The 27529-nt window shown below is 42.2% G+C and overlaps 1 protein-coding gene across 1 annotated transcript; it reads right to left on the bottom strand.

The window, feature by feature from the left end:
* Positions 1-250: 250 nt before the first annotated feature.
* Positions 251-26222, bottom strand: wdr26a (WD repeat domain 26a). Its single transcript, XM_005459396.4, has 14 exons — positions 25552-26222; positions 24707-24806; positions 24508-24564; positions 22651-22787; positions 22249-22346; positions 20472-20628; positions 20080-20218; positions 19825-19965; positions 8771-8890; positions 6424-6569; positions 2609-2687; positions 2374-2503; positions 1979-2173; positions 251-975 (listed from the first exon to the last, which is right to left on the bottom strand). Exons 1-14 carry the CDS (start codon positions 25854-25856, stop codon positions 953-955), a joined length of 1827 nt encoding a protein of 608 aa, XP_005459453.1. The 5' UTR covers positions 25857-26222; the 3' UTR covers positions 251-952.
* Between the last annotated feature and the right edge of the window lie 1307 nt (positions 26223-27529).

Raw genomic sequence — 27529 nt, forward strand, 5'->3', positions numbered from 1 at the left:
GCGCGCACACACACGCGCGCACACACACACGCGCGCACACACACACGCGCGCACACACACACACACACGCGCGCACACACACACGCGCGCACACACACACGCGCGCACACACACACACACGCGCGCACACGACTGTTGTTTGTACAGAGGAAGGAAACAGGCTGAAACACAATCAAAGAGCAAAGAGTGAAAACATGACAGCGAATTAAAGGAAACTCCACACTTGGACAGAGGAAACGACATCCCATAATCCACGTATGATGGCTGACAGGTAATGCTCTGAAGACGACACAGTTGTACACATCAGCTGCTGTATGCCCTCACGAAACAGCAAAGCACTTGACACATTTGAACACTGCGAGTGTAAAACATGAGTTATCCATCAAACTGCAGATTCCTATGCAACATGCTCCTGGGACACGATTCTGTCTCTGGGTTTAAGCAGGAAAGCACAAAGGAGCCAAGCCATGAAACTCCACATTTAAAACTAAAGAACAAAACCAAAAACAGACTATAGCAGTTAAAAGATTCTCTTCGAGTGGGTCTCACTTCCATCAACCATCGCTGCAGCTATAGTTTCATAAAAGGTTCAGTGACGGGTCAAAAAGCCAGAGTTTCTTCATGTGAGAAGCTCAGACAGAAGAGACAAACCCTCCACCCAGCACCTAGCACTAGTCAGTGAACTACTCAGGAATAAATAATGTAATTTATAATAAAGCAGGAGGTTGGTGGTCCTGTGTGGTTCTAGGGAACGGGTCCACAAAGAGGAGAAGGTGGGTCAGATGTCCTGGAGCCCGGCCTCGAGTTCGACAGCTCGTGTTGTGACGTCCAGACGCGCCCCACTACAGGCCACGCCTTCAAGATGCAGCTGTCCAATTCCCAAAACGTCCCCACTTTATGCATTCAAATGTCTACAGAGTCTCAATGCTTTCAGGGTGTTAGCGGCAGATCATCAGCTGTCCATGCTGCAACACTCTGCAGGATAAGAAACACACACACGTTACTCATCATCATCATCATCGTCGTCAGTGATTAAAGGCTGCTGGGCGTCACTTTGACCAAGCAAACACTTGACCAACAGCTCCTGTGAATGTTAGTTACTGGTCATGTATGGGAGCTAGATAAAGGGCTTAACTGGTACAGATTAGAGTCCTGTACAAGTGCTTTGATTAATCAGTAAGACTAGAAACGCATATTAATGTAATTACATCACATTAGGGTTTTTTCTGCAAAGTTGCAAAACAAGGTAGAAATCTGAGTATTAACCTGTATTAGTCTAATAGGAGGCTCTAGCCTTTCTAAGTAATATTGTACAGGCTTTTAAAACCAACCCAGATTAGGAAGTGCCACGATCGAGGGGGGCGCTGCCGCGAGGGGTGTGATAAGATCTGACCTGCAAGGTCACTCAGGTGTCGGGGCGAGCAGGGAACACACCTGGGCGAGTCCCCTCACCCAGATCGACTGACTCCAGAACCCCCTGCATTATCTACATCTGCTGACTCTGAGGTGGTGTATGGAGCACAGGGACCCAACACTTCCTCACTAAGCTGCAATGATAAATAAAGCCAGTGTTTCCACACCAAAATTCAGTTCCTGTAATCACCCGTGTTCTACTGCTGCTCTCCTTGAGAGAGGAGAAAGAAATCTTTGTTCAAAATTCTTATTTAAATATTTTGATTTATTTATTTTTTTTGCTTTAATCTCAAATGTGACAAATGTGACTGACCACAGACATTAAAGAATACAAATGAATAAAAGTACAATATTGATGCTCAAACTTGGTCACAGAAGATGTTAGCCTTTGATTGGAACTTTGATTTTCAGCTGTGGGCCAATCACTGATTTTCCACAGAAGGACAGTTTGCCAGCTTCATTTTACCAGAATTCAATTTCTTTCTTTTCTAGCTGAGACTGCAGTTTACAGACCCTGAGATCAATGACCTGCAGCGAGACAAATGTGAAGGCTTCACTTTCATACCATTCAGTCCCTCTGCATCCTGGACATCCAGGAAGGGCGCAGGTCCCCAGATTCGGATGGTTCCATCGTCTGAGGCACTGGCCAGCAGACCGGGCACCACGGGGTTCCAGCTCACACAGTTGACTGTGCGGGTGTGACCAGTCAGCTCTGCGATGGGCAGCTCACTGCGCCGGTGCCAGATGTAAACTTTGTGGTCTGACAAGAGAGAGAGACGACCTCATCAGCAGTTGGTTGGATCACACTAAGGTGTGATGAGCAGCACAAAACCTTCTTTTAACATCAAGAACAACTTTTGGGATTCACTATTTGTATGAATGTCTCTTTTATAGTACAACATTTGTGGAGGACGCTTTTTGTTTTCTTCTTCCTTAGAACTGAACATGTTTTGGTCTAACCTTCACTACCACTGGCAATGAAGTCTTCATTGTGCCCCCCGAAGCAGGAATGGATGGTGTAAAAACCCTGGGTGACACCTTGGTACTTCCTCACCAGCACCCGGTCCTGCAGGTCCCAAAGGTGCACTCCCTGCGAATAAGAGGCGCATTTCAACAATCAAGACAAAGCTGAACTGAAGCAGCTGAAATGAAAGAACATGTGATACGAAATATCAGGAAGTAATCAGGAGCTCACCTGAGTAGCAACATTGAGCAGAGCTAACCTTCCATTTTTGGAAACAGTGAAAGACATAATGGGATGGTCCTCCTGCACTCTGGAATGACAACATACACAAACCAAGTTCATTGTAGAAATGAGGCTTCTTACTGCTCCTCCCTAATTCACTGATCATCACAAGAGACGTCTCAGCATATTTGACATGGCAGCGTTTTTACCCTCCACCCTGATGTAATCCTCCTGGCACAGGACTCTAGAGTGACACCAAACTTTTCAATGGTGGACTAAAAAAAAAAATCCTAGGTCGCGCCGGTGCGACTAACTTTTCGAGTACAAAATAAAAATAAAAAGAATCCGCAACTCTGAAAGTCTCCCTGTGGTCAACAACAGACACACATTATGCCCCTATCGTGGTCTAAACCAATCAGAGATAGTCAGGGGCGGGACCTCTCTGATTGGCCCTGTTCCAGTTGAAAGTGCAGGTGGAAGAGAGAGGTGAGTGGCTTGAAATAAGCGATATCAATTCATTAAATCCTGAATCGACTTTTAAATATAAATGTATTTTGCCAGAAACGCCAGAATCTCAGGTTAAAGCTCACAAAACTATTTCAACAACCACCAAACAGCAAATGAGAGCAGGTAAACCGATTCCACACAAAGACGTAAACACAGAGCAGACCGACGCATCAGAATCAGCTTTCTCTTTCTCGGCTATCTCACCCGATGGCCCGAACACGGACACGCTGTTGGGGCTGAAAGCCGACAGCTCGCTGATTCTGATGCGTCGGGTCCGCTCTGTCTTTACTCTTTTTGCGCTGATTCTGAGCTGCAGGTTTTGTCTCTCTCGAACCAAAATTCACTGAACCAGCAGCAAAAGAAGCAGCAAACTACGCTTCACATTTGATAAACATCGTCATGAATTCCCTCTGACTTTTGCTGTTTTGCTTCCACCACGATAAAAATCACATTTTAATGCACAGCTCTCTCTCTCTCTCTCTCTCTCTCTCTCTGTACTTCAAGAACAGTTTCCCGTCTCAAATCTCTGTTTTCTGCATTGTTCACCAGTCTATTACCCACCAGTCTACCATAGTTTACAGCGCTGTCGGCTGCTGTCTTTTTTTCTTTTTTTTTACTTTACTTTACCTCGGACAAGAAAGCCTCATTTCTGCTGTTCAATACTGAAGAAATTTAAACTTTTTAAAATTATGCAAAATTGCAGAATATTGTAGAATATTTTTAAGGTTATCTGCTATAAAACGCCAGACCAGGAAAATCTGCTTCATGTTCTGTGTTTTATTCTCAGTTACTTTGACACAAAGGCATCTGCTGTGATGTTCACATCTCTGATGAAGTCTCACATGTATCAGTGCTGATAAATGATCAGAATTATAATATTTCTGACTGTCTGAGGCTAAATTGAATCGAATCTAATGGATTATAGAAATCAGTGATGATACCCAGCCCTAGTGAGCAGCCTAGGCCCGACAGAAGTGGATGTAGCTGTGGGTAATAAGAAAAGATGAAAAGAACGATTGATAACTTTTTTGTTAAGTTAAGGACTGATCCGTCTGAAATTCATAGCCAGCTCTGACACGGAGCCATAGGAGCCACGGAGTCAGAGGAGGCAGATATGATGATTAAGTTTAACATTGTCTACAAAATTGCCAAAGAGTGCCAAAGCACGTTAAGCACAAGCAGTTTTTCAGTAAGTTATCTTTCTTGTAGAAATGTGCTCCAAATAAAGAACTTTGTGTTGACAAGATTGTTAGTTAATCATTTACAAATTAGTAGTGTCTGTATCGACAGCAATTTTCCCCTCCAAAAAAGTGCACATGTAAAACTGCGGTGTTAAGCGATGCGATTGAAAAATTTGGGTGCGCCTAACTTTTGTGCTGGTGCGCCTAAGAAAAAGGGTTAGGCGCACCAGTGCAACTGTGGCAAAAAGTTAGTCTAGAACCCTGCCTCCTGGTAATTTGTGACACCTTCCAGTCTTCAACCAGAAGCTAACAAGTCCAACTTTCACATGTTAGGTGAATATGTTCGATACTGATGACCACAAATGTTATTACAGAGATAAGAGCATGTCGTATGATTTCAAAGTGCTACACTACAGTGGTTGGAAATGTCCAGTTTGTGCATGTAAATGGAGAGTCCTCTTCACACACTAAGGTCAATTATGGTGTTCCACAGGGTTCAGTGCTAGGACCAATTCTGTTTACATTATACATGCTTCCCTTAGGCAGCATCATTAGAAGACATAGCATAAATTTTCACTGCTATGCAGATGACACCCAGCTCTATCTGTCCATGAAGCCAGGTAACACACACCAATTAGTTAAACTGCAGGAATGTCTTAAAGACATAAAGACCTGGATGGCCGCTAACTTTCTGCTTCTTAATTCAGATAAAACTGAGGTTATTGTACTCGGCCCTGAAAGTCTTAGAAATATGGTATCTAAGCAGATTCTTCCTCTGGATGGCATTACCTTGGCCTCCAGTAATGCTGTGAGAAACCTTGGAGTCATTTTTGACCAGGACATGTCCTTCAATGCACATATTAAACAAATATGTAAGACTGCTTTCTTCCATTTGTGCAACATCTCTAAAATTAGAAATATCCTGTCTCAGAGTGATGCTGAAAAACTAGTTCATGCATTTATTACTTCCAGGCTGGACTACTGTAATTCTTTATTATCAGGATGTCCTAAAAACTCCCTGAAAAGTCTTCAGCTGATCCAAAATGCTGCAGCAAGAGTCCTGACAGGGACTAGAAAGAGAGAGCAGATTTCTCCTGTTTTGGCTTCCCTTCATTGGCTTCCTGTTAAATCCAGAATTGAATTCAAAATCCTGCTCCTCACATACAAGGTCTTAAATAATCAGGCCCATCTTATCTTAATGACCTTGTAGTACCATATCACCCTATTAGAGCACTTCGCTCTCACACTGCAGGCTTACTTGTTGTTCCTAGAGTATTTAAAAGTAGAATGGGAGGCAGAGCCTTCAGTTTTCAGGCCCCTCTTCTGTGGAACCAGCTTCCAGTTTGGATTCAGGAGACAGACACTATCTCTACTTTCAAGATTAGGCTTCAAACTTTCCTTTTTGCTAAAGCATATAGTTAGGGCTGGACCAGGTGACCCTGAATCCTCCCTTAGTTATGCTGCAATAGACGTAGGCTGTTTGGGTCTTCCTAAGATGGACTCAGTATTTCTTATTATTTATTAAGATTAAGTATTAGACAATGATAACCTTAAATAAAGTAGTTTGATGATCTGAAACATGTAAGTGTGACAAATATGCAAAAAACAAAGTCGTGAATAACTCCAAGTTTGATCATATTTGGTTGCTTTGGAAAATATTTCCACATTTCTTTCATATTAATCACGTGTGGAGTGACAGAGTCCTTATAAGGAGGACCTGGTACAGGTAAGAAACGTATCAGCTGACACACATACTATGATCTATCTCATGGACGCACAGATATAACGGCCAAACATGACCTTTGTTGGCTGAGATCAACATACCAGAAATTAGTATCTGACATTCATTAAGACACTTGCAGCGAATATCTGTGGTTGTTTCTTAAATCTCATCTCATACAGGATAATTTCCTGAAACAGCTCCACTTGCTCTTTTGTCAGCTGATCCAATAGATCTATTTATTCCAGACTGTAGAAGGCAAACATCTCTACAACCAGTGTTTTGGGACTGAAGTGTTAAGTAGTTTCTCGGATCCTTGAAACTGTTGCAGAGACATCTCCAGAAAGACACAACAGATACAATTACTATTAAAGCAATAATGACTAATTAGTACTTCAGCTACTCTGATGACGTACATGTTTCTGTCTGTCAGGTCCTCAAAATTGTATCCTCGGATGCGTTGGTGGGTGTCAGATGCGAGGACTGTGCGGCCATCACTGAGACACCACAGGCACTGCACCCGAACTCCCTCCCAGGAGTCCAAGAGGTTTCCATCCAAGTCCTGGGAGTTCACCAGAAACAAAGCAAAATCAGGAGGACGTCAGCCTGAAAATGATTGTTATCAGCCCAGAAACACTCACTGGCCAGTTTTATGTTGGACCAGGTGGGACCTCCTTTTCACTTTAACACTGAATTAATTTTGAGCAGCACAGATTCAGCAAAATGCTAAAAAATATTTCTGAGGTTTTGCACTAAATATTTAGCAATGACCATGAGACACAAGTGGTCACCCAGATTTATTGGATGTTTTTAACTTGTGGTCCCTTTTTCAATAATAATAATAAAAACTAGAACGTGTGGCTCCCGGAGGGTTTGCAGTGGGACTACCCGTGGACTCAGACTGTAGCTCGATGTTAGTGGAAGCAAGGCGTTGGAGAGAAACTGCTTGTTTGTGTACAGTGAAAAAAAGGTGTGCCTAATAAAGTGGCAGCCTTTGGGAAATTGATGCGTGTTTATGTTAATCATGCTGTAAGTTCATAATGAGAAACAGAGTGGGCAGCAATGTGGAAAAAACTGTAAAAACTGTGAATAACCACAGACGGACAGACGGGTATAGTTTCTTTAGACTGTTTGAAACTTGTTTTTAAAAAAATCATCCTGTCATCATCACACTGAGAAACTCTGAGGCCAATAAATCAGTAACAACATGAGGATGATCAAATCATTTGAACACATCAAAGAAACACTGATGATATAAAAACATGAAAAGTTGTGACATAGTCTCAGGACGGTGGTGAATAAGACGGACACAGTTCAGACTTCATGTTTCGATTTATTCTTTAGATTTCTTTAAACTCTTAGTTTGTGCATAAGTCTTGAGTCACTCGTCATGTCTCTATGTTTGTATACAGGAGGCCAGACTCTCACCTACCTACTGTCATTTTTTTAATTTTTAAAGTGCTCTTCAGCTGTATGAGGCTGTTTAAACATTAGGACATAGATGACTATTAAAAAAAAGTGTTTAGGCTACTATGTGAATTCAATCAATTTAAAGCTTTCCTGTTTGATATGCAGTTTGTTTTTGTTGTTATTCTTGAAACCTTCAATTAGTTTCCAGGAGGAGAGTCCGAGCTCTCACAGTGACCCAAAGATAAAGAGACGGAGGTTTCCATGAACGCAGCAGACATAAACACACTAAGCAGGCATGTTCTGACTTGTCAGCAGAAATTACTTCTGCATATTTTTAAGTTACACTTTATTATAATGATGTCTTGTGAAGTCTTGTTAAATTCTCACTTCACTATATACGATGTGTGTGTGTGTGTGTGTGTGTGTGTGTGTGTGTGTGTGTGTGTGTGTGTGTGTATGTGTATGTGTATGTGTGTGTGTGTGTATGTGTGTGTATGTGTGTGTGTGTGTGTGTGTGTGTATGTGTGTATGTGTGTGTGTGTGTGTGTGTGTGTGTGTATGTGTGTGTGTGTGTGTGTGTGTGTGTGTGTGTGTGTGTGTATCAGGACACACAGACAGTCAATGATGTCTCTCTGCAAAAAACATGTGCGTGTATAACATACATCATTTATATAAAAACTGGCCACACCATTAAAACACCAGACTTTCCACAAATTCATAGTTTTATGTTTACATTATTGAACGTACCTGTCTTGTAGTGTTTGTGAGGCTCCGCCCTCTGTAGCTGTGCGTGTGTGTTAATAAGCTTGTGTTGGAACACACTTCCAACCGAATCAAACGGATTACTGACATCAGCCTCTTTACATTAAAGGTCAAAGTTTGGTTAAAGGGAAATCAGAGCTGTACTCATTTTCATTAATGTTTTTGTTGTTGATTTTTAAATTTATCATCTATTACTTGTAGTTATATTTATGACGTATTTTGGTTCTATGAAAATGTATGTTTTATTGTAAAATGTTTGTATTGTGATTGAAGCCCAACAAGGGACAATGGTTGAAAATTAGCAATAGTTCTAAACTTATGTGCGTTACATCAGCTTCATGTTTTGTACTTGGCCTATGTTAAACTGCACTGTCCCTTTAAAGAAAGAAAGAAAGAAAGAAATGTTCTGTGTGATGTGGATTCAGAGAAGCTTCTTATCTTGGTTGTAATGAGTGTTTTTTCATATTTATCAGTTTGAATCAGTCTGACCGTTCTCCTCTGACCTACGAGATGGAGAAAATGTTTTCTGCCTTTAAGGCTGTGTTGGAGCCTGTGGACACCGAGCAATGCCCATGCAGTGAGGATACTCACACACTGGTAGAACTGGCCCCTCTGGCCGCCGGTGACAAAGCGTTTGCCATCTGGATTCCAGGCCACACTGGTTAGGCTATCCTCGTGGGACTGACTCATCTTTGTTCGTAACTCCCCCGTCTGTACAGTCGAGCCCAGAGCACAGAGAAAAGATCAGACACCAAACATAATAAACACAGAGATGCAGTTTTCTCTGATTGGTCTATGAAAAGGTAAGATTAAAAAGGAACGTCTGGTCCAGGGTCCGGTGCAGTTTCACACGAAACTGCAGCAGCAGCTGGTGTGGAGCAGGACGTGTTTAAGGATGTGCTGATATTCAGTTAACAACCCAGTGAACTCTCACTCGCTCTTTAGTTTTTCGGTGCATAAACGCATCTCTCATGTCAGCCAGGTTTCTTGTAGTAGCTACTTTTACTCTAACAAATCCACTGTACAGTCTGCTCAGTGCATTGTTCACAAGTGAAAGCAATTTATTGATGTTGAGACTTTCATTATCTTTAAACATTTAGAGCATAAATATTCCAGGTAGTAGCTCGATAAACTGGCAACAGGTGCGCTCAGATGGACTACACGAGGAAACAGTTTTACAGTGTAAGCCTGATATTCCTCAACATAAAAACCCAAAAGAATTTAGAGTTTCTTCAGCTTTAGATACAATATCATTTACAGATTTAAAGAGTCTGAGGTCATGTTCCCTGCACTGGTTGCTGCGCAGCACTTTTATGGGAGGTCAGACTATTGAAAAGCTGGACTCATCACGCAGCCAAAGACTGAAGGATTTTAAACTTCCCTTTGACAGCAGACAACACAGAATATGGGCCCTTATTTTCAAGGCATGAACTCGTTGCAGTACAAGTAAAATATTCTTTTACACTTCAATAAGTGTAACTAAGTAACAGTTATTGACCCTAAGTGTTACTTACAGGGTCGCTTCACAGATTTCACACCGTGTCAGCAACTGTTTGTAATAACCACCATCTGCCTCTGAAAAACTAATCTGCTTTATGTTTTACTCAGTGTTAAAATGTCAAAATTAAATATTTAATTTATTTTTGACCAAAATGACGTACTGACACAGAGATGCTTCTAAATGTAAAAATGATGTTTGACTGTGGAAAAGAGAATTTGCTCCAAGGAAAAGCTTTGTGGGACCGTTTTTTAAGGCGCTGATTGGCAGAGGATCTCCCCATTACCACACAAATACATTATATATCATGTTGTTAATATTATGTTACACATATATCCAAATGTTTTGACAATGAAAACAAATCTAGTATCTTTATTTTCCCATTAAATGCACTCACCTGTGTCCTCAGATTAAAGGTTGAATGAATCATGAAATCGTAACACAGTTTTGTACTTGGTTCATAGCACTGGACCGCAGCGCTACCAGGACGGGACTGTGTGCGATACCAAGTTGCATAATGTGCTGCTGGACTGGACAGCGTCTGATGTGCTGCAGCTCCTGACAGTGTGTGATATTGTCTGATTGTGTCAGGCTGCCTGGATGGGAGGTGCACTGTATCATCAAGCTTTTGAATTGTCTGGCTGCCACACACTTGAGGCACCTTGGGCTCATTGTAGTCTAGGTTTCCCCTAAGTATCATCAAAAACCTTAAAACCTGAATCAGTGGTGGTGTAAGAATAGAAGGCAACACGAAGCAAAGCTGCTGTGGAATTTGCTACCGTTGTTTTCACCTCCCTCAGTATTCTGAGAATCTCGGAGCTCCTTATTGACAAATGATCAAAATGTCAGTAAGGTCTAAAAGTCATATGCTGACATGCTGCACAGGCTTGTTTTTAGTCATTATCTGAGTCGACACAACGATCAGTGGGGACTCTCCTATCTCTCACTTTCAAGTAATGCACAAGTATTTCTCACAAGCACACATGGAAACACCGGCAGAGACGACCAGTCTGAGCTGAACAGGTGAGGCAGCAGCATATCAAGGTGAACTGCTATACTCTACCCATATTTGAATAAGTTGTCCTGGCCTGTAATATACTGCAGATTTAAAATAATGGGTTATTCTGCATGAGTCTGACCTTTAGGCTGAGGTCACTGAGATTTGTAATGCACCCATGGCATCAATTTAAAAATCCTAATCTATGTTCTTCTCGAGTTATCGTGCATCAAAATGAAATAGTCTCATCACTTCACTTCATCTCTTAGAATCCAAAGAGTAATTAAAAAGTACTGTCTTATTCAAATGTTATTTAAACTGCCATTATATAGACAAAAAAAACAGTAAGAGACATTAATTAAGTCACCCAACAGGAGAAAGACACAGGACCTGACATCTGCAGCAGCGTACAATCCAAAGTTAAGGAAAGTTTCGCCCCCCACTGAACAACCTCTGACCATGACATCATAATTGTATTTAAACGGTATTGGTCAACCTCGAATGGCCTGTTGTGACTGGCCAGAATTCACCAATGATAACTTCATAAATTCTGCTTCTTTGGTTTATTTACGTTTGTTTTTAATTAATTGAAAACCGAAGGTAAGATCCATCTATGACAGGGCCGGGACCCTGAGGAACTCCAAACACAGCAGTAATTAAAGTTGTTGTTCATTCTAATACCATTTCTAATTATATGTAAGATTTCACAAAATAATTATTTAAGATTTACAATCAATAACACTTAATCCTATGGAGGAAGATGTACAGATGGGTTCATTCATCAGAGCAACACTGCTTTAGGTGTCATATTTTGAACAACACAAATATGTACAATAAAGAAAATATCAGAGAATAAATCCTATAAATATATATTGTAACATTAATTATGAATTATAGATATAGAAGACTCAGCAGGTTGCTTCATCAATTATCTCATGATGAGATGATGATGCTCAAACCCAAACTTCATCTTCGTATCCCCACACTGTTGCAGTTTCTGCACTTTAAGCTTTGATCTCACCCTCAGCTGCACTGGGAAGATAAAAAACTTTGTACTGACTGTTAAACTACATGAACACAGACTGTGCACACAGTGAACGCAGCTGTAAGGTCGCTATTCAGCGCTCAACTGAATTGTCAGATGTACAAATATTTGCAATTATGAGATTTGTATAAAATATTTGTCTAAGCCATAAATATGTTGGCACTCACAGTGTCCTGGACAAAGTTTCATTAAGACTGGTCCACTTGTCTCGGAGAAGACAGGGACTATATGAACACTAGGGATGGGTACCGGTGTCAGTCCTGACATAAACGGTAGTAACCAAACCGAAAAGCAGCGCACATTTCAGTGCTTTATTTCGGTGCTTTTTTTTTCCTGAGCCAATTCTAGCCAATCATTTTACGTTTCCGAGGATAGTAGGCGGGGCCAGGTACGTACGTTCTTTCAGAGCAGAGCTACAGATTAAAAATGCCCAAGGCGAAGCGATCAAAAGTCTGGCTGTACTTCACAGCAAAAGATGCAAACTCAGCAGCCTGCAACAAGTGCTTTAAGCTGATACTGTGATACTGTCAAAGGAGGTAACACCTCAAATCTGATGAAACACCTGGCGACGCATAGCGTTTTTTTAAAGCCGAGAAATGCGCCGTGTTTGATAGCTTGCTGCGAGACCTCACACCGTGCACATCTACTGCGGGTGTGGTGCCTGTTATCAGACCCGGAGTTAGCAACATCCCCCAAAAACCCGAAGAGTAGAGTCCTGGCCCCTAGCCCTGCCAGTGTAGCAGAAATGATGAGGATGATGATGGCAGCAGCAGCCGTTCTCCTCTGCGTGAGTAGCTTCATGTTGTTCGTGTGTAATTTACATTGAGTAGGCTAACCACATTATTACATTAATGCATGTAAGGTGAACTAGCAAACACCGTGGTAGTTGCATGCGGCTGTCTTCTTGTTTGATGGCAGATGCTCCCTTCACCCTGGCCAAAAAGGCTAAAATGACCAAAGTGGAAAACAGTTAAACATGAGAGGTTTTTGGACCAATTTTGTGTTCCCCATTCTTTAAGCACCGGTTTGAGCACCGTTTAAGCACCGGCACCGTTTCAAAAGTACCGGTTTGGCACCGGTATCGGATAAAACCTAAACGATACCCATTCCTAATGAACACTGGGATCATAGTACGATTTCTTTACAACTGATAAAGGTAAGATATATTTTAGAGCTTTTGTTCAATATTTTGTTGAAGAACCTTTCCCAGCTAATACAGTCTTTTTGAACAAGCTTGGCACACCTATGTTTGGCAGTTTCAGCCACTCTTCTTTGCAGAACCTCAAACTTCATCAGGTTAATGGAGAGCATCAGTGCACAGCTTTTTTCAGAGGTCTATCCAGAGATGTTCAGTCTGGTTCAAGTCTGCCGTCTTAGGGTCATGGTCTTGGTCCCAGTCCGAGGTCCAGTCTACTCTGCTTCAGGTTATGCCAGATCGGTGGCGAATAAGACCTTCATTTTGAAGGCTTTCTTTTCTTCCCATGCATTGGATTTCCTTTGTTTCACTGAAACCTGGACTTCACCCGGTGAGTTAAGCGCCTTTTCTGAACTACTGCCCGCTGGCTGTGCTTATTTTAGTGCTCCGAGAGCTTCTGGTCGTGGCGGGGGGTAAGCTGTTGTTTTTAAAGCACACTTTGAGTTTAAGCAACTATCCTTATGGACATGACACACCAGCTTCGAACTTTTGTGTGAACTGGGCCACTCGCCTTCGTTGCCGTGTAGTTTATCAGCCTCCTAAATATAACAAGGAGTTTTTATCTGAGTTTTCGGAGTTTCTCGCTGACTGTACATCCTGGTATGACCAGATCCTGCTGCTTGGTGATTTTAATATACACGTCTGTTGCCCATGAAGCCCCTGCCTAAGGACTTGATGGACCTGGTGAACTCTTTTAATCTTGTTCAATCTGTTAAAGGTGCCACTCAAGAACGTGGTCACACATTGGACTTGGTGTTATCATCTGTCTGTAACTTACATGTGGAGGATGCTGTATTCTCTGACGATATGCCCATTGTATTTGACGTTGTTCTTCTTAGTCCTGTTGTTAAACGGGCTGCACCTATGCGATGCTATCATGCCTTCGGCTCAGATACTGCTGAGCATTTTTCAACACTATTTGAACAACTTGTGTCCAGTCCCTCTGAGTCGTCCTCCGTAGATGGATTACTCTCTCATCTGGACTCTGTTTGTAAATCTGTCCTTGATGTGGTTGCTCCTCTAAGACTCGGGCAGTGTAAACCCAAGGCCAGTCTAACCGATTTTACTCGAGCCACTAGAAGAGACTGTAGGAGATGTGAAAGACGATGGAAAAAGGACAGGCTGTACGTCTCTCTGGAAGCTCTTAAGACAAGCTGGAAAGCTTATCAGAGGGCAGTAAAGGCCGCCAAAAACTCCTATTTTTCACAACTTATTGTTGTTAATTCACTTAACCCTCATGTTTTGTATAATACTATAAATTCTGTACTGAATGCAGAGGATCATGTTCTTTTGCAGTCTTCTGAGGTTATGTGTAATAAGTTTCTTAATTTCTTTGTGGATAAGGTTGCCAGTTTGAGATCCTCCACTTTATCTTCTGTTGACCCAGCTGTGCATGTTCCCTGTTCAAATTTGCTTGTTGCTTTCCAACCAATTGTTCTACCTGAACTAGAGAAGCTTGTGTTAAATGCTAAACTGTGTGGTTCTCCAAATGATGTCGTTCATTCCAGTTTTCTCAAAAAGGTGTTTCCTACTGTTGGACCACATATTCTGAACATAATCAATACCAGCCTCTTGTCAGGTCAAGTACCAAGCGAGTTTAAGCATGCAGTTATTCATCCCTTACTTACAGTGGCTTGCAAAAGTATTCGGCCCCTTGAACTTTCCCACATTTTGTCACATTACAGCCACAAACATGAATCAATGTTATTGGAATTCCAGGTGAAAGACCAATACAAAGTGGTGTACACGTGAGAAGTGGAACAAAAATCATACATGATTCCAAACATTTTTTACAAATAAATAACTGAAGAGTGGGGTGTGCGTAATTATTCAGCCCCCTGAGTCAATACTTTGTAGAACCACCTTTTGCTGCAGTTACAGCTGCCAGTCTTTTAGAGTATGTCTCTACCAGCTTTGCACATCTACAGACTGAAATCCTTGCCCATTCTTCTTTGCAAAACAGCTCCAGCTCAGTCAGATTAGATGGACAGCGTTTGTGAACAGCAGTTTTCAGATCTTGCCACAGATTCTGGATTGGATTTAGATCTGGACTTTGACTGGGCCATTCTAACACATGGATATGTTTTGTTTTAAACCGTTCCATTGTTGCCCTGGCTTTATGTTTAGGGTCGTTGTCCTGCTGGAAGGTGAACCTCCGCCCCAGTCTCAAGTCTTTTGCAGACTCCAAGAGGTTTTCTTCCAAGATTGCCCTGTATTTGGCTCCATCCATCTTCCCATCAACTCTGACCAGCTTCCCTGTCCCTGCTGAAGAGAAGCACCCCCAGAGCATGATGCTGCCACCACCATATTTGACAGTGGGGATGGTGTGTTCAGAGTGATGTGCAGTGTTAGTTTTCCGCCACACATAGCGTTTTGCATTTTGGTCTCATCTGACCAGAGCACCTTCTTCCACATGTTTGCTGTGTCCCCCACATGGCTCGTAGCAAACTGCAAACGGGACTTCTTATGGTTTTCTGTTAACAATGGCTTTCTTCTTGCCACTCTTCCATAAAGGCCAACTTTGTGCAGTGCACGACTAATAGTTGTCCTATGGACAGATTCCCCCACCTGAGCTGTAGATCTCTGCAGCTCGTCCAGAGTCACCATGGGCCTCTTGGCTGCATTTCTGATCAGCGCTCTCCTTGTTCGGCCTGTGAGTTTAGGTGGACGGCCTTGTCTTGGTAGGTTTACAGTTGTGCCATACTCCTTCCATTTCTGAATGATGGCTTGAACAGTGCTCTGTGGGATGTTCAAGGCTTGGGAAATCTTTTTGTAGCCTAAGCCTGCTTTAAATTTCTCAGTAACTTTATCCCTGACCTGTCTGGTGTGTTCTTTGGACTTCATGGTGTTGTTGCTCCCAATATTCTCTTAGACAACCTCTGAGGCCGTCACAGAGCAGCTGTATTTGTACTGACATTAGATTACACACAGGTGCACTCTATTTAGTCATTAGCACTCATCAGGCAATGTCTATGGGCAACTGGCTGCACTCAGACCAAAGGGGGCTGAATAATTACGCCCACCCCACTTTGCAGTTATTTATTTGTAAACAATGTTTGGAATCATGTATGATTTTCGTTCCACTTCTCACGTGTACACCACTTTGTATTGGTCTGTCACCTGGAATTCCAATAACATTGATTCATGTTTGTGGCTGTAATGTGACAAAATGTGGAAAAGTTCAAGGGGGCCGAATACTTTTGCAAGCCACTGTAAGAAGCCAGGCTCAGATATTTCAGTTATGTCGAACTTTAGACCCATCTCTAAACTTCCTTTTCTGAGTAAGATCTTGGAAAAGATTGTTCACACTCAGCTGATGGATTATCTAAATAACTCTCAAATGTTTGAAATATTTCAGTCCAGCTTTATGCCGTTTCACAGCACAGAGACAGCTCTCATAAAGGTTATGAATGACAGCGACGGACTGTAGTAAACATGTAGTGCTTATATTACTGGATATGACTGCTGAATTCGACACAGTGGATCACGACCTGCTGATCTCTCGATTACAGCATTGTGTGGGCATTTCTGGTGTGGCACTCCTGTGGATAAAATCATATCTGTCAAACAGGAGCTTCCAGGGCTCTAGACTAACTTTTTGCCATGGGCGCACCGGTGCGCCTAACTTTAAAAATTTAGGCGTACCGGCACAAAAGTTAGGCGCACTCAAATTTTTCAACCGCATCGCTTAACACCGCAGTTTTACATGTGCACTTTCTTTGGGGGGGAAGTCCATACAGACAATATTCATTTCTAAATTATTAACTAACAAACTTGTGCTTAAAGTGCTTTGTCAATATTGTAGAAAATGTTAAACTTAATCATCATCTCGGCTCCTCTGACGACCTGTTTGCTGCTGCCTGCTGCAGAAAGGCAGTGGGGAGAGGGGACACTTGGGCAGTGCATTTATTGCAGCATATAATGTGTTTTCTGGATACACTGCTGCTTTTTCAGCATTCAAAGATTGATGGCACCGTGTCAGAGCTGGCTATGAATTACAGACGGATCAGTCCTTAACTTAACAAAAAGTTATCAATAGTTCTTTTCATCTTTTCTTATTACCCACAGCTACATCCACTTCTGTGGGGCCTAGGCTGCTCACTAGGGCTGGGTATCATCACTGATTTCTATAATCCATTCGATTCCGGTTCTCAAAGTCCTGATTCAATTCAATTTAGCCTCAGACAGTCAGAAATATTATAATTCTGATCATTTATCAGCACTGATACATGTGAGACTTCATCAGAGTTGTGAACATCACAGCAGATGCCTTTGTGTCAAAGTAACTGAGAATAAAACACAGAAAAACATGAAGGAGATTTTCCTGGTCTGGCGTTTTATAGCAGATAACCTTACAAATATTCTGCAATATTCTGCAATTTTGCATAATTTTAAGAAGTTTAAATTTCTTCAGTATTGAACAGCAGAAATTAGGCTTTCTTGTCCGAGGTCATTTAAGTGAAAAAAGAAAAAGAAAAGAAAAAGACAGCGGCCGACAGCGCTGTAAACAACGTTAGACTGGTGGGTAATAAGCCAATGAATAATGCAGAAAACAGAGATTTGAGACGGGAAACTGTTCTTGAAGTACAGAGAGAGAGAGAGAGAGAGAGCTGTGCATGAAGTGGGATTTTTATCGTGGTGGAAGCAAAACAGCAAAAGTAAGAGGGAATTCATGACGACATTGATCAAATGTGAAGCGTAGTTTGCTGCTTCTTTTGCTGCTGGCTCGGCGAATTTTGGTTGGAGAGACAAAACCTGCAGCTCAGAATCAGCGCAAAAAGACGGAAACACAGCGCGGACCCGACGCATCAGAATCGCTGAGCTCCGACAGCGTGTCTGTGTTCGGGCCGTGGGGTGAGAAAGCTGAGAAAGACAAAGCTGATTCTGATGCGTCGGGTCCGCTCTGTGTTTACGTCTTTGTGTGGAATCCGTTAATGAATTGATATCGCTTTATTCAAGCTACTCACCTCTCTCTTCCACCTGCACTTTCAACTGGACCACGGCCAATCAGAGAGGTCCCGCCCCTGACTATCTCTGATTGGTTTAGTCCACGATAGGGGCATAATGTGTGTCTGTTGTTGACCACACGGAGAGTTGCAGATTTTTTTTTTTTTTTTGTTACCCAAAAATATTTGGTCGCACCGGTGCAACCAAATATTTTTTTTAGTCGCACCACTGAAAATTTGGTCGCATTTGCGACCAAATTGGTCGCACTCTAGAGCCCTGGCTTCTGTGTTAAGTTGGGTTCGTCATCGTCCTCTGTGGCCCCTCTGCCATGGGGTGTACCACAGGGATCTATTCTTGGGCCATTACTGTTTTTGTTGCATCTCCTGCGACTGGGTTCGATCTTTCGAAAACACAAAGTCTCATTTCATCCATATGCTGATGATTGCCAGCTTTATTTACCTTTCAGTCATTCTGATAGCTCCCCAATTAGACTCCTGCTCGACTGCCTTAGCGATGTTAAGTCATGGATGGCTCTAAACTTTTTAAATTTTAATGAATGTAAAACAGAAGCAATTCTATTCGACCTGAATCGTTCCTCTGATATCCCTGATGTTGACCTTGCTGCTCTGACCCCTCACCTGAAGAGCTCTGTTACCAATCTTGGGTTACAAATCGACTCTGCACTTACTTTTGATGGCCACATGAATGGGGTGATGAAATCATCATTCTATCATCTCAGGCGTCTGTCGAAGGTCAAACCTTTTCTTTCAAGTTGTGTTTGGAAACTTTTATCCATACTTTTATAACCTCACGCTTGGATTATTGCAACTCCCTTTTAATAGGGGTTGGACTGGGCACTCTGATGCCTGCAACTAGTACAGAATGCTGCGGCACGGTTTTTAACTGGTAGAAGGAAATTTGAGCACATTACTCCGGTTCTGGCCTCCCTGCATTGGCTTCCAATTGAATTAAGGATTCATTTTAAAGTCCTTTTTTTTGGTTTTTAAATCCATAAATGGTCTGGCACCTGCATATATGTCTGATTTGCTGAAGCCCCATGTCCCCACTCTTTCGCTCCGGTCACCTGAGCAGCTGTTGCTCTCAGTCCCCAAATCACGGCTGAAACTGAGAAGAGACCGAGCGTTCTCTATCGTGGCTCCAAAACTTTGGAATAATCTTCCTCTTCACATTAGGCAATCGACATCAGTGCTGGTTTTTAAATCCACATTTTTATTCACTGGCCTTTGACTCAGTGGTTCACTGGCTTCTATTTACTTATATTTTATTGTTTTTACTATGTTTATCATTTTATCGTACTTATTATTCTTATTGTATCTCTTATATTTCTGCTGTTCAGCACTTTGGTCAGCCTTGTGTGTGCTATATAAATAAACTATGATAATGATGATGATGATGTTATTATTAAGGATGTCTCTGCACATTGGTACATTGATTTTTGCCTCTGCCCTGACTTGTCTAGTCTCACAAAAAGTATCCCCACAGCATGATAGTGCTACGGCCATGCTTTGCTGCAGGGGGATTGGCCAGGTGATGAGCAACACCTGGTTTCCTTCAGACCTGACTCTCGGCATTCAGGTCAGAGTTCAACCTGTGTTTCATCAGACCAAAGAATTCTGTTTCTCGTGGTCTGAGAGTCCTTCAGGTGCCTTTTAGCAAACTCCAGATTTACAGGGGAGTGGTTTCCATCCGGCCACTCTACCATAGAGGCCCAATTGGTTAATGCTTTGAGCCATTCACCCATGCTCCCTCTTAGATGCACTGCTGAGTAACTTTGGAATACCGGAGAAAACGGAGAGTAAACCCACACGGTGAAAACAGATTGGTCAAAGAAAGGTCCTCACAAACCTCCTGGTTATGCTAATCTCCTTGCTACGAGGACAGTACTTCCTATTTTTCTGAATGTGGATCCCTGGTTACTCTGCACTTGTGAGGCTTTCCATACCTGCACATTCCACAGCCACAGCTCGGAGCAGTCGTCAGGGCCACAGGCTATCAGATAAGCATCATCAGGGCTCCATGCCAGGTAGGAAACACCATAAGCATGACCTTCAAGAGTCTTCATCAACTTCAGCTGCTGGATTTCCTGTGATCCAACACACAAACAACAATGTTCCAGTCATTACAACCATTGTAATAACTCACTGACTGATTGTTGCTATTCTGAAGTGTAACTCTTGATAAGCAAATAACTGGTTACCATGTCAACTTGCCACACAATGACTGTGGTGTCTTTAGATCCAGTTGCCAGTTTTGTGCCATCATTGGAGAACTTGCAGAACCAGACTTCATTGCAGTGTTCTGTGAGAATCTGCTGCGTGTAGCAGGGGAACTGTTTCCTGCACACACACACACACACACACACACACACACACCATATAAAGCCTAATCACAAACATGAGCAGATACACTGGTTTGCCAAACATACCTCAGACTTAGTGCATAAAGGAAACATATAGCTGACATATTCTTATCATCTAGATTACAGACTGTTCACTAATCTAAATGTTTCATCCTGCAGGACAGCAGAAAAAAAAAAGCACAATCAGTTGAGGTGGAGCACAGTATTTAACAGTATGTGTGTTTACTGACCGGCTGCAGGAGTGGTCCAGCAGCAGAGACACAGAGTCCAGACCACTGTCCAGTTTGGTGTTGTGGTAGAGGCAGCGCTCCCTCTGGAGTTCCACTGCCTGCTTCAAGAGAGTCTGCAGACGACGGGGAGGCAGCATCACTGACGGAGGCAGGTAAGCTGTGCACACACACACACACACACACACACACACACACACACACACACACAGAATGAATACAGAGCATAGAGCTGGAAACACTTTTTCATTTTCATGTTTGTGTTTAAAACAGACCTGTGTTAGCAGTCCGGCTAAATGTGCAAGCCCCCCCCCCTCTTATTATGCATTACTGCATAACTAAAAAAATGTAATGTGATTACAGTAATGTGTTACTTTACATTCCCTCGTGTGCACAACAACAGGACAAGCCCAGGGAACGCTGAGGTAGTAAAACAGGAGCTACTAGATCTTGTTTTAACATATGGCATAGAAACTGAACATTTAACAGTGTTTCCTGAAAACCCTCTGCTGTCTGATCATTTCCTGATAACATTTACATTTACAATAATTGATTACACAGCAGTGGAGAGTAGACTTTATCACAGTAGATGTCTTTCTGAAAGTGCTGTAACTAAGTTTAAGAATATAATCCACCCACTGTTATCATCTTCAATGCCCTGTACCAACATAGAGCAGAGCAGCTATCTGAACGCTACTCCAACAGAGGTCGATTATCTTGTTAATAATTTTACCTCCTCACTACGTACGACTCTGGATACTGTAGCTCCTGTGAAAACTAAGGCCTCAAATCAGAAGTACCTGACTCCGTGGTATAATTCTCAAACACGTAGCCAAAGCAGATAACTCGTAAGCTGGAGAGGAAATGGCGTGTCACAAATTTAGAGGATCATCATTTAGCCTGGAGAAATAGTTTGCTGCTTTATAAGAAAGCCCTCCGCAAAGCCAGAACATCTTACTATTCGTCACTGATTGAAGAAAATAAGAACAACCCCAGGTTTCTCTTCAGCACTGTAGCCAGGCTGACAAAAAGTCAGAGCTCTACTGAGCCAACCATCCCTTTAACGTTAACTAGTAATGACTTCATGAACTTCTTCACAAATAAAATTCTTATCATTAGAGAAAAAATTACCCAGAACCATTTCACAGATGTATCAAACATCCTTGAAAGAGTAGTTGTCAAACAGCTAACAGATCATCTGCAGAGGAATGGCTTATTTGAAGAGTTTCAGTCAGGTTTCAGAGCTCATCACAGCACAGAAACAGCTTTAGTGAAGGTTACAAATGATCTTCTTATGGCCTCTGACAGTGGACTCATCTCTGTGCTTGTCCTGCTAGACCTCAGTGCAGCGTTCGTGCAGTTTTTCCTTCCCACTGTCACCAAAGTGCTTGCTCATAGGGGGTCATGTGATTGTAGGGTCTACCTTACAATATAAAGCACCTTGAGGCGACTGTTTTTGTGTATCTTTAATGTAAGATCAGCCAAAGTTATGTCAGGTGCGGTTTTTGATTTTTAAAGCCTTTCAAAGCACTTTTGATCACACCTGCATACAAAGATCATTATTACTCATTTGAAATATTATATCCAGATATGTTGCTATTTGGAAAAAAAGGCTCCTTCCAGGGACAAATAATAACTGGACAACTTAAACAGGAAATAAATGCTAATGTCAACTGAGAACCAGTAAGACAACCAGTGGGTACTGCATATAGGAGTTACTCCTTTGCTTGTCAGTGTACACACACACAGCATGTGACCGTGTGAGTCAGACTGCACTCACTTTGGAGTTTGTCCAGCAGTTTGGTTCGCGATGCTGTGCCTTTGCCCTCCCACTCAGCTTTGGCTCGCAGATCCTCAGCATGACTGCACATCAGGTACCTACAAACACAACACCAGTTACTATCAGAAACACCCACGTCAGCTTTTACAGGGAGCACATACATAGATGGACGTTTTATTGTAAGGCTAATTCCTGTTTGAATTTTTCATGCATCTCAGCATCTTTACAGCTGCCAGTATCTACAAATGTTTTCAAGGCATCGTGTTTTAGACAAACTACACATCTGTCATCCATCACTGTGACACAAATACCCAGCATGTTATATTAGAATATTACTCTTTTTTCCATCATCATCATCATCTCAGAATCACACTCAGCTTCTTCGTGTGCTGGTGAACTGACCCGCTCAGGATGTGGATACGCTCCGTATTATATTTGAGAGGGGTGAGTTCGGCTCTGAGGACCTGCAGAGCCTCCAGGACCTTCCCATCCTCCAGATATTCCAGATATTTCTGCTGCAGGAGTAGGAACTTCATCCGCTGTCGAGGAGCAAAAACAAAAACAAGGATGTAAATCACCATATTTTACACAATGCTGACATATAATAACACAAATCTGTTGTTACTGAGCTTTACAATATTGGGACTCACGTCTGGCTATTTTAAAGGAACTTTAAACATCAAGTTGAAAATGTAGTTACCAACCAGACTAACAATGGTTGTTCATGCTGTGTCCATTATGTCAGTCTAACACAGGGATGTCAAACTCATTTTACAGTCAGGGCCTCATACGGTCTACTTTGATGTTACGTGGGCTGGACGAGTGGAAGTAGTTTAACTACACATTTAATCCCATCTAATTACAAGTAAAGGAAGTGCAGCTACATGTTGTAGTAAATGATCTGTTAGCACAACTCTCGGAGCTTAAACTATGAGACATAAATGTGTGAAATACCTCATCAGCCACACTGCACTGTGATTATAAAACTGGGTTAGTGTTCATTCACAGACATGTTCTTATTTATAGATTTTTATCTTGTTATTTTTTACACTGCAGTCACAGTGTAAACACAAGCAGACATTTCTAGTGTTGATAGTGTAATTCAACTGTTCATCTGTTATTTAATCACTGTGGTGTAGTATGAGTGGACATGTGGGAGCTCTTTAACAGCAGGAAAAGCTGAAAAACTTATTCAAATACAGTTTAGAGTCAAAAATGTGCACATTTTCCAAAGTCGACCAGGCTAACGTTCGACGCCCCTGGTCTCCAGTATGCATCTGCTTTGTGGGTGTTGGCTAATTGTCACAGCGCTGGCCATATTTTGAAGCAGTGTGTGTCAGTTTTGCTGGTCTGTGTTTTGTATGCATGTTCTCTGCCTACCTTTTGTGTATAGTAATGATAATAGTCTTGTCCATTTGTAAACAGCGCTGAAGCAGGGCTGAGCTGCCCATTTGTTTTTGTACAGTTTCTCTTGTTTATTAAATTAAAGGGTTAAAGGTCGCGCTTGTTTTTCGCTTGGTTTAGTTTTCACGTAGAGTTTAGTTAGCGCTCCTTTGGAAGGACTTCCTTTGGTTGTCATTTTGGCCTTTGCTCCCCCTGGAGGTTATGCTTTTAGCTCTGGTGTTATTGGTGGAACAATAAACCTCACCCTTATCTGTAAACTGGCTACTGGGGATGGGGCGGGGACCCCCTTTTTAACCCTTATGTCACTCCTGTACCCCAGACTGGGACATAACACTAACATTTAACTATTAATGAAAAGCCAGTATAACATCAAATGAGTTCCTGTGTAAAAATGCTGTGGACTGAAAACAAAACTGGGAAACTGACTAAAATAAAACTGCAGTAAACTGTCTTTTATCATTTCATCTCAAACTGCTCCATCTAATCTTAGTGGATGCAGTAAACAAACCCAAAACAAACCAATGATCATTGCTGAAGTGTGCAGACTATAGTAAAATAAAATGTGTGCTTTGGGTGTTCAGTAAGATTAGCGGTGCACCATTTGTCTGTCCGTAAGCAAACTAGCCAAACTTTATGAATAACCTGCAGGCAGCCATGTTTACTTTAGAAAAGCATATAAGGTGTGATGGTTGCAGTTCTGTTTGTTAGTGTACCTATATGATATGCCATCAATGTATAGTCTGTTCTCAATGAAAGAGGTTTTATTCTAAATCATTATAATTCTGGCTCAATGTTCAGACAACTGACTTTATGGTAAACTGATGTTGTCTGAGGCTTGTGAGGCGGTCCACTCACCACTATAGCACTAGGAGAATGCATCAGTGCCTTCAGCTCATTCAGATCACTCTCAGCCTGTATGAAAAGGGGAAATACAAACTCATCAACAGACAAGCAAAGAGATCACACAAACCTTTACTCGACCTAAACACAGTGCACAGACTACTGTAACAGCCTGCTGAAGATTTAAAAAGCAGTTCAGAGAACTTGGTTGCACCTTGTCCCACTCTCCTTCAATGACATGATTGCGAAACTTGGTGGCAGAGGGGTGTTCCAGTCTGCAGCCAGACTCTTGCATCAGGAGGTCCACCGTCTGACTATGAACAGTGAAAAGAAACATCCATATTAATACTACTGAGCATGGTGAAGCATCAGCACTCACCTGTGAGAATTTTAAACACACTGACTGGAAAGTTGTGTCATGTGTGAAATAAGAAGCTGTACTATATGAGACTAAGGTCCATCCTTCATATAAAAATGTAACAAGCAGGAAAATGCACAGGTGTGTCACTCATCACAGACTCCTTACTGTTTATACATACATACATATACATATATATATATATATATATACATATATATATATATATATATATATATATATATATGTTGCTATATGTAAACAAAACGTTTAGCCACTTATTAGAGGCCCATTCTAAACCAGGAAAGTCCCCACATATTACATCTGTGCAGGATTTTCATATTTAAAATGGCCATAAGTTGTGCGATCATGTTGGACACAGTACGATGTGTTCTTTATATTCGGACAGTTCATAGTTTGCAGATTTGCTTAAACACCACATATAAGACTTGCACCGTATCGTGATACACAGGTCCCGATGCCGTATAGTTGTGTCTGATATAGTTTATTAGCATGTATGTGACACACTGCGCGGGCCTACTCATCCATCGCTCTGCACCTGCAGCCAGCGATAAACGAGTGAGGAGGATCCATCCTGAGCATCTTCACTTCCTCAGGCACTACACGGTGACCTGCCGTCCCCGCGGCTGCTTGCTGTGCTGAGTGACATCAACACTAGCTACCTGAGCGGGCTCACTTACTTGAGACCTAAATCGTTCAGATGTTGTCCTATGAGCCTGATGACATCCTCCTCAGACTGAGACAGGCGCTTCTTCTTCTTGACCCCCGACCCGCCATCCGCCGTGCTGCTGCTGCTGTTGTTGTTGTTGTTGGAGGCGGGCTGGGCTGCCACACCGTTGTTGTTGCTGACAGCGTTGCCATTGTTAGTTACCGAGATAAGTCCGTTGGAGTGAGCGGCCACGGTGGAGGACGACTCACCATTCTGAGTACCGTTTCGACAGGAGAGCTCGGAATCCCGGTCCTGTCCTCCACCGTTAGCCTCCATGTTGCCCCGGTTTATATGGGGGTTATGATGCGTGTACGAACAGCTGACAGGTCCACGGGGATAGCCAAACCTCTGGTGCGGTTAGCGTGGGGCCCACTGACCCAGATGCAGCCGCAAATTGCAAAGCTCCCCCTGCGCCCGAGTCTCTGTTCGGCGGCGTCAGCCTGGACGATAGCCGGTGTTCAGCTCGGAGGACCAAGAAACAAACACCGGAGTTATTTGGAAAGCTGCATTTTGAGAATTTCGACGGTATTTAGTGCTGTCAGTGCTGTTAACGCTGCGTTCAGGCTGCGGAGTAGCGCTTGTTATTGTTGCTCTTAGACAGCTGCAGCCCTGATATGGCCATACGCGGTGACGTCAGCGGAAATTCCTTCACGTCGGTCGTTTGCTGTGCGTCACCGTTAGGCGTCGCTGTTTCCCCACCTGGGCTCGACCTTCACGTCTCCCAGCATTTTTTTTTAACAACGTGACGAGATAATTTAGGCCCTAACCCTTACCATCAAAGTCACATTTTTTACATCTACGACAGAAGTCCAGATCCATACTCACAGCTGTACATTTCGCTAGAATCATAACAAACATGGAGTTTGATCTCTGTACAAAGATGCAGTCTGTGCACATCTGTAGTCCCACTGCATACATGTATGGCTCAGACATGCTCCTAGTTTGTTAACCTGAATGTTTTCTTACAGTGTTTGCTGATTACTTTGACTCATTAATTAGCTGATCATCACTGTCTGAAGTCAACCACTCTCAGGAGATTTTGAGTAAATCACAATCAGTTGTCCCAATGTGCTGTGCAGTAATCACGACACTGAGATTTATCAGTATTATTCTTTAATCAGTAAGTGATAACCAACAACCAAGGAAAGAGGGCACATTAAATAAGAAATGATTTAACAAAACCAAAACAAAAGATTGGGAAGGTGTGAAAAAGAATACATGTTTGGACTCAAAATCAGAGCAGTAACAAGAACCACAGGAGGCGACTTGTTCTTTACTTCTAATACCGACAGCCGGAGTGTGTTTGTGTTCAGCTTAGAAAAAACCCCACACAGTTGCACCTAAAACATGGATTCATAGTCTGAGCTCATACATTATTGAAAGTGCTAGTTTGTTCCCAATCCTGAGATTCTTAAAAATAAAATTCAGAAAACAGCCTTAGTCCATGTTACGGCATTCAAATCTAAAGCCATTTTTTCATCATTGGCACTTTCACATCTGTATGGAGGAAAAAAAGCATCCCTGTCATTTCCAATAAATACATTTGACCAATAAACACTGTGTAAACTCTATATACAGTAAGAATACATCCTGTCCTCTTCGTTTTTACAAAGGAAAGAAAAAAGACAAAAAACATCACATTATGAAAATGTGAATTAAAGGGGAAGGAATGACTGAAACTTCTCATTAGAGAGAAGAGCATCTGGTGTGGAGAAGAACAAACTATTGCACTTTCTTCCCTTTTTACAGACAGTAAGAATAAACAGAGGAAAGAGCAGTGACTGCTGCTGTCATGTCAAGGCCATCGTGTACATCACAATTATACAGAGTTGTTGCTTCCTACTTCCTAAAACATCGTCCAAAACTGGGTCTGAAATGTCAACGAACTCATGTCACCCGTTCTGCTGTGCAGGTGGATTCAGGGAGCAGCTGATTCAGTTGACTATGAG

This window comes from Oreochromis niloticus, linkage group LG11 (assembly GCF_001858045.2).
Source record: "Oreochromis niloticus isolate F11D_XX linkage group LG11, O_niloticus_UMD_NMBU, whole genome shotgun sequence".
NCBI lineage: Eukaryota > Metazoa > Chordata > Actinopteri > Cichliformes > Cichlidae > Oreochromis > Oreochromis niloticus.